This window comes from Solanum dulcamara, chromosome 11 (assembly GCF_947179165.1).
Source record: "Solanum dulcamara chromosome 11, daSolDulc1.2, whole genome shotgun sequence".
Lineage (NCBI taxonomy): Eukaryota > Viridiplantae > Streptophyta > Magnoliopsida > Solanales > Solanaceae > Solanum > Solanum dulcamara.
The window spans coordinates 36841081-36851882 of record NC_077247.1 but is presented as its reverse complement, the minus strand read 5'-3'; the positions used below and the strand labels follow the sequence as shown (position 1 = coordinate 36851882).

General features: G+C 34.3%; 2 protein-coding genes across 2 annotated transcripts; one reads left to right on the top strand and one right to left on the bottom strand.

The window, feature by feature from the left end:
- Positions 1-227: 227 nt before the first annotated feature.
- On the top strand, positions 228-488 carry LOC129871938 (polcalcin Nic t 2). Its single transcript, XM_055946761.1, has one exon. The coding sequence runs from the start codon at positions 228-230 to the stop codon at positions 486-488; it is 261 nt and encodes an 86-aa protein (XP_055802736.1).
- Positions 489-7474: 6986 nt separating this feature from the next.
- On the bottom strand, positions 7475-10601 carry LOC129875000 (probable serine/threonine-protein kinase PBL7). The gene is made up of 6 exons (XM_055950426.1): positions 9890-10601; positions 9540-9797; positions 9281-9453; positions 8946-9025; positions 8546-8693; positions 7475-8165 (listed from the first exon to the last, which is right to left on the bottom strand). The coding sequence occupies exons 1-6, from the start codon at positions 10440-10442 to the stop codon at positions 7824-7826; spliced, it is 1554 nt and encodes a 517-aa protein (XP_055806401.1). The 5' UTR covers positions 10443-10601; the 3' UTR covers positions 7475-7823.
- Positions 10602-10802: the final 201 nt, after the last annotated feature.

The window sequence follows — 10802 nt, the reverse complement described above, 5'->3', positions numbered from 1 at the left end:
TGAATTTGTTATTTCCGTTAATGATCTTTTAGAGTTTCTCCACAAAAAAGCCCATGTCCTAAGGCTAAGGGTGACCATACTTTATTAGAGATCTACCCCTTTATAACCTCAAATTAAGTCATTTTCTTGGATCTAAGATTAGACTAATCACAAATTAGAAGAACAAACTTTGACATATTATTATTGCCATTAGAAAATATTTGTAAAAATAAAAAAATTGTCGAAGAATGGCAGAGGTTGATGATCCACAAGACATAGCTGATCGCGAACGAATCTTCAAACGTTTTGATGAAAATGGTGATGGACAAATCTCTTCAACAGAACTTGGAGAGACCTTGCAGGCCTTAGGTTCTGTTACTCCTGAAGAAGTTAAGTATATGATGGATGAAATTGATACTGATAAAGATGGTTTCATTTCTTTTCAAGAGTTCACAGATTTTGCCAAAGCCAATAGAGGCTTGATTAGGGATGTTGCTAAAATTTTCTAGTGTCCTCTCACCATTTTGATATGGATTTAATTTATATACACTAACCGCTTTGTGATTATTAATCTAACTTGATGGATATGTGTACTTGTAATTATCTATTAGGCAACGTGATATGATAATGTGAAAATTCTTTTACACAATTGGTGTGTACCAGTTAAAGTCGATATTGTTATGACGGAAGAACGCAAACCCGAAAACAGAGAAAATAAATAAATAACACTAAATTTAACGTGGGAAAACCTTTCAAATCGAAGGTAACAACCACGGGATCTTCGAAATCCGAATTTCTCCACTATGACAATAAGAGAGTTACAAATATTCTCCTAAATGGCTACACAATAATTGTCAAGCAAGGAGAAGTAATAGTTATACCAACAAAAGTAATAGAAAGAAAATCACTCAAAACAGAGCTACTGTTCGTGACCTAAACTGATATGTTTCTAACCCCCAAATCCGATCTCCACCATTCAAATCAAACACTAAGATGTTAGAAACACTCAGTAAAAATTTTAGGCCGATCCAACGGTTAATGAATTGAAAAACGCAATTTGAACATTTCTGGTCGGAGAGGCAAAACTGCTGCGGAAAACACCATTTTCTTCTCTCTTGTTGAAATCTCTCTCAAAAACTTCTCTTATGTGCCTAATGTCTCTCAAATACACTACCAATTAGCAATTACATAATTCTCTTAAATCATCATATTTATAGAGTGGTATTTTTTTCTAAAGCCAAAACCAACTCCAAATAGGATTATAATTCTAATCATTTTCCAAATAGAATTGGGAACCAAATTAGGAGAATTATTCCAATTATTTTACAAATAGGATTAGGCCATGGGTCTTTGTCTAGAACATAGGTCATATCTCAACAAACTCCCCCTCCAGCCAACGGGCCAAATGGACTTTAAGTCGAGGAACTCTTGATAGGCTTCATGCCTGTCGCTGTTCTACAAAACTCTTGTTTTTCTGCGATCACCACTTTTGTAAGCATACCTAAAGGATTGTCATCAGTGTGTATCTTCTCAACCTCAAATAATTTATCTTCCACGGCCATTCTAATTCAATGATACTTTCTACTACTATGCTTAGACTTAGAATAAAATGTGGAGTGCTTGGTGAGATAAATAGCACTCTGATTATCACAGAATAAGACGAACCTTGACTTCTCAAAGTCAAGATATTTCATAAATTTCTTCATCCAAAGTAATTCTTTGGCACCTTCAGTGATAGCAATATATTCGGCTTCTGTGGTGGATAGAGCTATGCATTTCTGTCGTCTAGATTGCCAGAAAATAGCTCCCCCTGCAAAAGTGATCAAATAACCAGAAGTAGATTTTGAATTGTCAAGATTGCCTCCCAAATCAGAGTCTGTGTAGCATACAAGTTCAGGCTTGCCACTACCAAAGCACAACTCCATATCTGAAGTGCCTTTCAAATATCTTAGTATCCATTTCACTGCATTCCAGTGTTCCTTTCCAGGATTAGAAATAAATCTGCTAACAGTACCAACAACATGTGCAATAACTGGTCTAGTGCAAACCATAGCACACATCAAACTACCAACTACAAAAGAGTATGGAATACATGACATCTCCTTCTCTTCATTAGTAGATGGACTCTGGATTGTACTCAACTTAAAGTGTTTAGCAAGAGAAGTACTAACCACTTTTGCTTCTGTCATATTGAATCTCTTGAGTACCTTCTCAATGTACTCCTTCTTCTTTTTGTCTCGATGAATTGGTATGCCTAAAATTTTCTTTGCTGGCTCCAAATCCTTCATTTCAAATGATTTGCTCAACTCCTTCTTAAGGAATAAAACTCTAGATTTATTTCTGCCAACAATCAGCATATCATCCACATAAAGTAGTAAGATAATAAAATCATCATCAGAGAACTTCTAAAAGAATGCATAATGATCTGAAAAAAGTTTTCTTGTATTCTTGATTTTCGATGACAGATTCAAACTTTAAGTACCACTGCCTTGGAGCTTGTTTCAAGCCATACAAGCTCTTTCTCAATTTGCACACATAGTGTTTTTTTTAACCACAAAATCTTAAGGCTGCTCCATGTAAATTTCTTCTTCTAAATCACCATGAAGAAAAGTAGTCTTGATATCCATCTGCTCAACCTCTAAATCTAGACTTGCAACTAAGCCTAGAACCATGCGAATAAAAGACATTTTCATAACAGAAGAGAAAATTTCATCAAAGTCAACTCCCATTCTCTGGCCAAAACCTTTGACAACTAACCTCATTTTATATCTAGGTGCAGATGTATGCTGTTCTTGCTTTACTCTGAAGATCCATTTATTTGTCAAAGCTTTCTTACCTTTCGGTAACTCCACTAACTCATATGTGTCATTCTCATGAAGTAATTTCATCTCATCTTCCATGGCTTCTATCCACTTATCTCTATAAGTATCTAGCATGACTTCATCATAATCTTCAGGTTCTCCCATGTCAGTCAAAAGTATATACTCATTAGGAGAATAACGTGTTGACTTTAGCTTCACCCTAGTAGATTTTCTACAAGAGGTTTCTAGAGTATCTGGAGCAGTCATTTGAATATGAGTTGGTAGATGATCAACCATAACATCATTACTAGGAGCATCTTCAAGTTCTACACTCTGATGATCATTCTGATTTTGATCCCCATCGACATTAGTATCTTGGATTCCTTCATGTGCAAAAGATGTGTCAGTACTAAGAACTGGATCAACATCAACCAAGCTCTTATTAATCTGAGAATATGTTTTCTCAGTCTTGTTAACAGCTTTAATTGTTTGGTCTTCAAAGAACACAGCATCACAACTTTTGATATGCTTCTTATCAATTGGATCATAAAAGAGATATCCAAACTCATATTGACCATAACCAATGAAGATGCACTACTTAGTTTTAACGTCCAGTTTTGATTTCTCATCTTTTGGAACATGCACACAAGCTTTACACCCAAAGACTTTCAAGTGATCATAGAAGACATCCTTTGCAAATAAAACTCTGTTTGGAACATCACCATCCAAAGCAACAGTGGGAGATAAATTAATAACATAAGCAACATTTTTAAGTGTTTCTGCCCAAATGGAATTTGGAAGTTTAGCCTCTGAAAGCACACATCTAACTTTCTCAACAAGAGTTCTATTCATCCTTTCTGCCAAGCCATTCAATTGAGGCGTCTTGGAAGGAGTCTTCTGATGACGAATTCCTTGTGCTTTGCAGTAGTTATCAAAGGGACCAATATACTCACCACCATTTTCAGTGTGAATATATTTTAATTTTTTTTCAGTTTGTCTCTCAAATAAGGCTTGAAACTCCTTAAACACATCAAGTACTTGATCTTTGAATTTTAAAGGATATACCCATAACTTGCGAGAATGATCATCAATGAAAGTTGCAAAGTAAAGTGCACCACCTTTTGATTTTACTTTAAAAGAATCACACAAGTCAAAGTGTACTGGCTTCAGTAGTTCAGACTTTCTTGAAAGAGGATGACTGTGAAAAGAAACTTTTTTCTGTTTTCCAGCTAAGCAATGAACACATCTTTTCACCTTTGCTTGTTTCACACCAGCAAGCAAATTCTTCTTAGTCAAACATGTGATCCCCCTCTCACAAATATGACTGAGTCTCTTGTGCCATAATTTTGACAAAGTCTCACTTTCTATCAAATTTATAAAGTCGCCAAGAATTGATCCTTGTGTCACATATAAATTTGAATTCTTTCTTCCTCGAGCTACAATCAGTGAGCCTTTGGTGAGCTTTCATTGGCCATTGAACAAGTCATTATGGTAGCCATCATCATCTAGTTATCCTACAGAGATCAAATTCAAAGGAATGTATGGAGAGTGCTTGACATTCTGAAGGACTAACATTATACCAAGATTGGTCTTCAAATAAACCGTGCCAACACCAAGTACATTAACCTCACCAGCATTATCCATCTTTAACACGCCGAAATTAACAGGAGTATAAGATGAAAAGAAGTCTTTCCTCGGTGTGACATGCGATGTAGCTCCAGAATCTACTATCCAACTTGTATTTTGAGATACAAAATTGATGACGTTTTTATCACAAGCAAAGAGAAGGTCATCTCGGACAACAGCAATAATATTGTCTCCATTATTTTCTTCTTTCTTTCTTTCTCTAAGGTCTTGCTTCAACTTATTGCAAAATCTTTTAATATGTCCTTTTTTTCCACAATGATGACATGAAATATTTTGATACTTGGATCTTGACTTGCTTCTACTTTTACCTTTATTTCTCGAACCTCTTGTTTTACCTCTCCCTAGATCTTCTGTAAAGAGAACGTCTGAATGTGAGGATATGCCTTGAGATCTTCTTCTGACTTCTTCATTCAACACACCACTTTTTGCATATTTCATAGTAACCTTACCACCGAAAGCAGAATTTGTTAAAGAAACACGAAGAGTTTTTCAAGAATCTGGTAGAGTATTAAGAAGCAAAAGTCCTTGTATTTCATCATCAAAATTGACACTCATTCCTGACAACTGAACAAGAACACCTTGAATTACTCCCATTTAAACACACCATCTTGCTTATATTACCCTCTATTAAAAAATTCTTGATAGACAACCAAGACTCTGATACCACTTGTTATGACGGAAGGACGCAAACCCAAAAATAGAGAAAATAAATAAATAACACCAAATTTAACGTGGGAAAAACCCTTCAAATCGAAGGTAACAACCACGGGATTTTTGAAATCCGAATTGATCCACTATAACAATAAGAGTGTTACAAATATTATCTTAAATGGCTACACAACAATCGTCAAGTAAGGAGAAGTAATAGCTATACCAACAAAAGTAATAGAAAGAAAATCACCCAAAACAGAGCTACTATTCGGGACCTAAAATGAGATGTTTCTGACCTCCAAATCCGATCTTCACTGTTCAAATCAAACATTAAGATGTTAGAAACACTCGGTAAAAATTTTAGGCCGATCCAACGGTTAATGAATCGTAAAATGCAATTTGAATATTTCTGATCGGAGAGACAAAACTGATGTGGAAAACACCATTTTCTTCTCTCTTTCTCTCTTGTTGAAAGCTCTCTCAAAAACCTTTCTTATGTGCCTAATGTCTCTCAAAGACACTACCAATGAGCAATTATATAATTTTCTCAAATCATCCTATTTATAAAATGGTATTTTTTCCTAAAGTAAAAATCAAGTCCAAATAGAATCATAATTCCAATCCTTTTTCAAATAGAATTGAGAATCAAATTAGGAGAATTATTCCAACTCTTTTACAAATAGAATTATGCCATGGGTCTTTGGCTGAAATATGAGTCATATCCCAACAGATATCAATTTTTTTTTCTTGTTGAAGAAAACGTTTTTAGTTAGTTAAAACTGTAACCTCCATTTTTCTTACATCATATTGAGGTGGACTGTATGTATTATTTTTTTCATTTTAAATTTATGTTTGATCTTCTTTTATCTCCTGTCGTTTCAACGTGCAGCAACAAGTTTGTCTAATCTTATATTTGGATTTATGGTTTGGGTCCCATGTGAGAGTTGAACTGTCTTGGTTTCACCCATATGCCAAATAATTGCAAGTTGACCTGAATTTTGTTCGTTGTGCATGTCATAATGGTTGTACTTTATGAACTATTTTTTTCTTAATTAAATTAACTAACCTGAATTGGATCGATCAACCTCTATCGTTTTATTAATAAAGGAGAATGTATTCATGCACGATGAATGTAGAATCGGCATGAGGGAGTATGATATTGAAATGGACAAGAATTTCTCTTAATTTTTGTCCTTTTTCCTTCCAACGCTCACACATTGACAAATACAAATTTTCACATTGTGAGTTCTGAATTGAACAAACGTTTTAAAAATGCATGACTAACTCGAGAAAGTTTCAAAGTTCAAGAGATTTGAAAAGACAATTTGGTGACCAACTATGGAGTAATTGCGGGATAATGCTTCTGTATTTTTTGCATGAAAGGTATTGAAAACATGAAAAAAGGCCTAAAATATTTTTGAATTATTGAAAATGGTACAAAATGCACCTTATTCATCTATTGGGCCTAAAATGTCCTTGACATCCATCTTTAGATCCAAAAATGACTTTTTCTTTAACCGAAAATGACATTTTAGAACCAATATATGGATGAGAGACATTTTTGTACCATTTTCAATAGTTCGAAGGCATTTTAGGCCCTTTTCCGTAATTAAAATTCTATTAAATAAATTTTGATTTATATTTAATTTTAAATAACTAAATTGTAACCAATAGATGGTTGTCATGTGTTTAAAAAAATTATTCAATTTATTTAATTAAAATTTTGTTAAAAAGGCTCATTTTTAGACCTAAAGGTGGATAGCAAGAGCATTAATTTTTAGAATTTTATATGATAATCATCCACCTTTAGGTCCAAAAATAACTTTTTCTTTAATAAAATTTTAATTAAATAATTTGAATAATTTTTTTTAAACACGTAGCGGCCATCTATCGGTTACAATTTAATTATTCAAAATTAATTATAAATCAAAATTTATTTAACAAATTTTTAATTAAATAAATTGAATAATTTTTTTAAACACGTGGCGGCCATTTAATGATTACAATTTAATTATTTAAAATTAATTATAAATCAAAAATTATTTAATAGAATTTCAATTAAATAATTTTTTTAAACACGTGGCGACCATCTATTAGTTAAAATTTAATTATTTAAAATTTATTTAATAGCATTTTAATTACTGAAAAGGGCCTAAAATGCCCTCGAACTATTGAAAATGGTACAAAAATGCCCTTCATCCATATATTAGGCCTAAAATGCCCTTTTCCGTTAAAGAAAAAGTTATTTTTTGATCTAAATGTGAATATCAAGGGCAATTTAGGCCCTTTTCCGTTGAAAAAAGGTTGTGTGCGAGACAGTTTTTTTGGAGATGAGAAAAAAGGAGCTTGTCAATAGAATTATGGATTAATAATTGAAAGCAGATAGAAAGAAAAAGTTAATGATTAGAACTCCCCACCTATATACTCTTTCATTCACCACGTAGTAATACAAAATTACATATCTAAAGTAGGCTGACTGTAGCCTGCCTAAGGAAAGATTAAATTGCAATCAAGAGAAGAGGTTAAATCTGGTTAGACAGCATTGTTGGAACTTTCTTCTCTAATCTTGAAAAACAAAAACTGCCATACCATTTAAGAGTTGGGGACAAGAAACCAGTATGTACAAAGACAGAATTCTTATCTACAAGTTAACAAGCTTAAAAGTTGTCACGCTATAATTTACTCCCTGTCAAATTGAATGGGGCAATGGCAATCGAGATAAAACTTCAGATTCACCCTTTATTTTCAACAACGATTAAGGTCATCATCGTCAAATTCTGCAACTCCTAGCATTGCCAAGGCTAAATGACTCTTCATTTCACTTCTAGTCTGCTGCGATTGGTTGTAAGAATCAATCAAACAGCTGTTACCGGGCAAAATGTCTTTCTTTGTGTAGATGGAATCAGATTCTCTGCCTCTCAACATGTCAATGATTTCATCAATGTCAGGTCTTCGAGATTCTTCACTGTGTATACATGCAGCTGCTGCTTGAATCATCCAAGATATTTGGTGCAAATTCTTTCGTGGGATTTTAAGTCTTGGATCAAGAAACTTTTCAAGAACATCTTGCTGCAATAGTGGCTTTGCCTGGATATGAGAAACATCAAAATTTTAAAATCTGCATAGAAAACTGATTACGCCTTATTGAACATCTTCTAAATTTTGAAGGGAAGTGCCAACTTATTCCAAGTTTTGTTACAAAAATTTAAGTGTCAGTGAGTTGAATACAACACCTTCAGATGCACTCACATGTGCAAGAACAGCTAAATGAAGGAAACTAAGAGATTATCACAAGCAATTCCAGAACTTTGGGAGAAACAGAGTTTGGACAAATTCAGATTGCATTAATAGTTACTAATGACTCTAATGTATAACTTTAGCGGGTGACAGAGACAGACTGACTTAGATATGAAAAATAAGGCCAAATTGAATACAAATACTAGGCATATATTTAAGCAACTACCTACCCACAAAACCAAGTTTTCTTCTCCTGCCACTCTCTTCGCTTCTATTGGCTTCCGTCCAGTTAATAGCTCCAACAGGACAACTCCAAAAGCATAAACATCAGTTTTATCAGAAACTTTACCATGTTGAAAATATTCTGGGGCTAAGTACCTGCAAATATAGTTTTAAGACCTGGTAAAATGGAGGAAAAATCTTGTTGTTAAGCTACACCAGGATCTTAAGAGCCTGCTTGGATTGGCTTTTCGCTTATTTTTGTTATTTTGGCTTGAAAACAAGTTCTTATAAGCAATTTTTTGTTTTACCCAAACACTACAAAACTGCTTAAAAGCACCTAAAATAAGTCAATCCAATCAGACTCTTTGTCCTTATTATGCTAAAGAGTTTACCAGAAAGAAATCATACCCAAATGTTCCTTTAACAGTTTTACAAAGGAAAGGTACTGAAGGTGCAGGTGTCCATGTAGCTAAGCCAAAGTCACACAACTGCATAGGTCAAGCAGCAATTAGCATATAGCAAAATATGATAACTCTACAGAGTTATTCAGTACCCGTGAAATAATCGAGGTGCTAGCAAGTTGGGCCGGACACCGACGTTATTACAATAAAATAACTGTTGGCTAGTGGATCCACCTAAAATTACCAGTTATCTAATTGTGATTTCTGTACAGATCTTTCGCCCTTAGCTATTAGATTAGGCACAAATAGTCTATGTAATTCAAATGATATCCCTTTCATTACCTTAGGTGTCTTCTTGGATGAAAGAAGAATGTTTGAGGGTTTGATGTCCCTGTGAACAATACATCTATCTGTCCCATTATGCAAATACCGAATTGACTCTGCAATGCCTACAGCCACTTTATACCTTGCACACCATGGAAGTGCTGGACCACCTTTACCACCTTTCTTCTTCCCTGTGAATTAATTGATAAAATCTGAATCCAGCTGAAATACTGTAAAATCAAATTGAAAAAACAAAAGGAAAGCAAGAACTATTTACCATGCAAATACCGCTCTAAACTTCCTCCAGATACATATTTGTACACTAGAAATAAACCCTCTTCTGGATCAATGCAAAAACCCACAAGAGGAACAATATATGGGTTATGAAGAGAACTAGCAATCATCAACTCTCTACAGAAAGCCTTTGGAGACTCCTCATCCTCCATATCTAAACGCTTAATTGCCACTGTTGTCCTCAAAAATCCCACTCTTCCCCTGAAAACATAGCTCAAGGCTCCTCTTCCCAAAACTCTACCTATCCAATTCAAGAAACATAAATCAAAACATATAACTAAAAAGAAACACAAATTGGAAAAGGGGGGGGGGGGGCGATGAAATTGATGATACCTTTAGAAAAATTTCTAGTAGCAGAAACAATTTCATTATAGTTGAACCTAATCAATGAATGAACCACAGGAGAAATATTCCTCTCTAAGGATTCAACTTTCCTCCATTTTACCTCTTGAGACTTGGGATCAGTTAACCCATTATCCAAATTCACCATTAAGACAGTAGCAGCAGAAGAAGAGCTATTATTCACATTCACTGATTCAACCTCAACTTGAGTACACAAAGTAAACCTGAAAGAAGAGTGAACTGAATATGGGTCAGCATTAATCAACTCTGGACCACCACACCCTCCAGCCTCTGCAAGTAACCAAGCTTTATTATGCTCCAAAATTTTGCCATTTTTCTCATCATTCTGATTCTTGACAGTAATTCGACGGCGTCGAGGAGGGATGATACAGGCTAACCCCAAATCCCAAATCATTTTGTAGATTAAAGATTTAATTTTTAGCTCATAGTGATCAGTGTCAATGGCTAAAGTTTGAGTGTTTGAAGAGTGTGAGTTGTGAAGACGCTCAACAGAGTCAGTACACCTACTTGGGGAATACCCCATTTTTGTTTTTGTGAAAGGGATCTCAAAAAGCTACACGGAAACCAACAGAAACAAAGAATAAATAAAAGGCGGAGAAAGAAAGAGAGGAGCAACTTTGCTTCAAGGAGAGGAGAGAATTAAATCCCTGCATAAAGAAAGAGATTCTTGGGACAATGAAAAGGAATATATAAAGAAAATTGTGAAAATAACAGCAGTTTGACTGAAAGAGCAAATGAAATATTGTTTTCCCCAGGTTAAGGCTAATGTGACACCATTTATGTAGATATAAATTTAGAAAGAACAAAGTATTTTTACAATATATAGTCTAAAATAAATATTTGATAATTATGGAATTATAAGTTAAAAATAATAATTTTAATT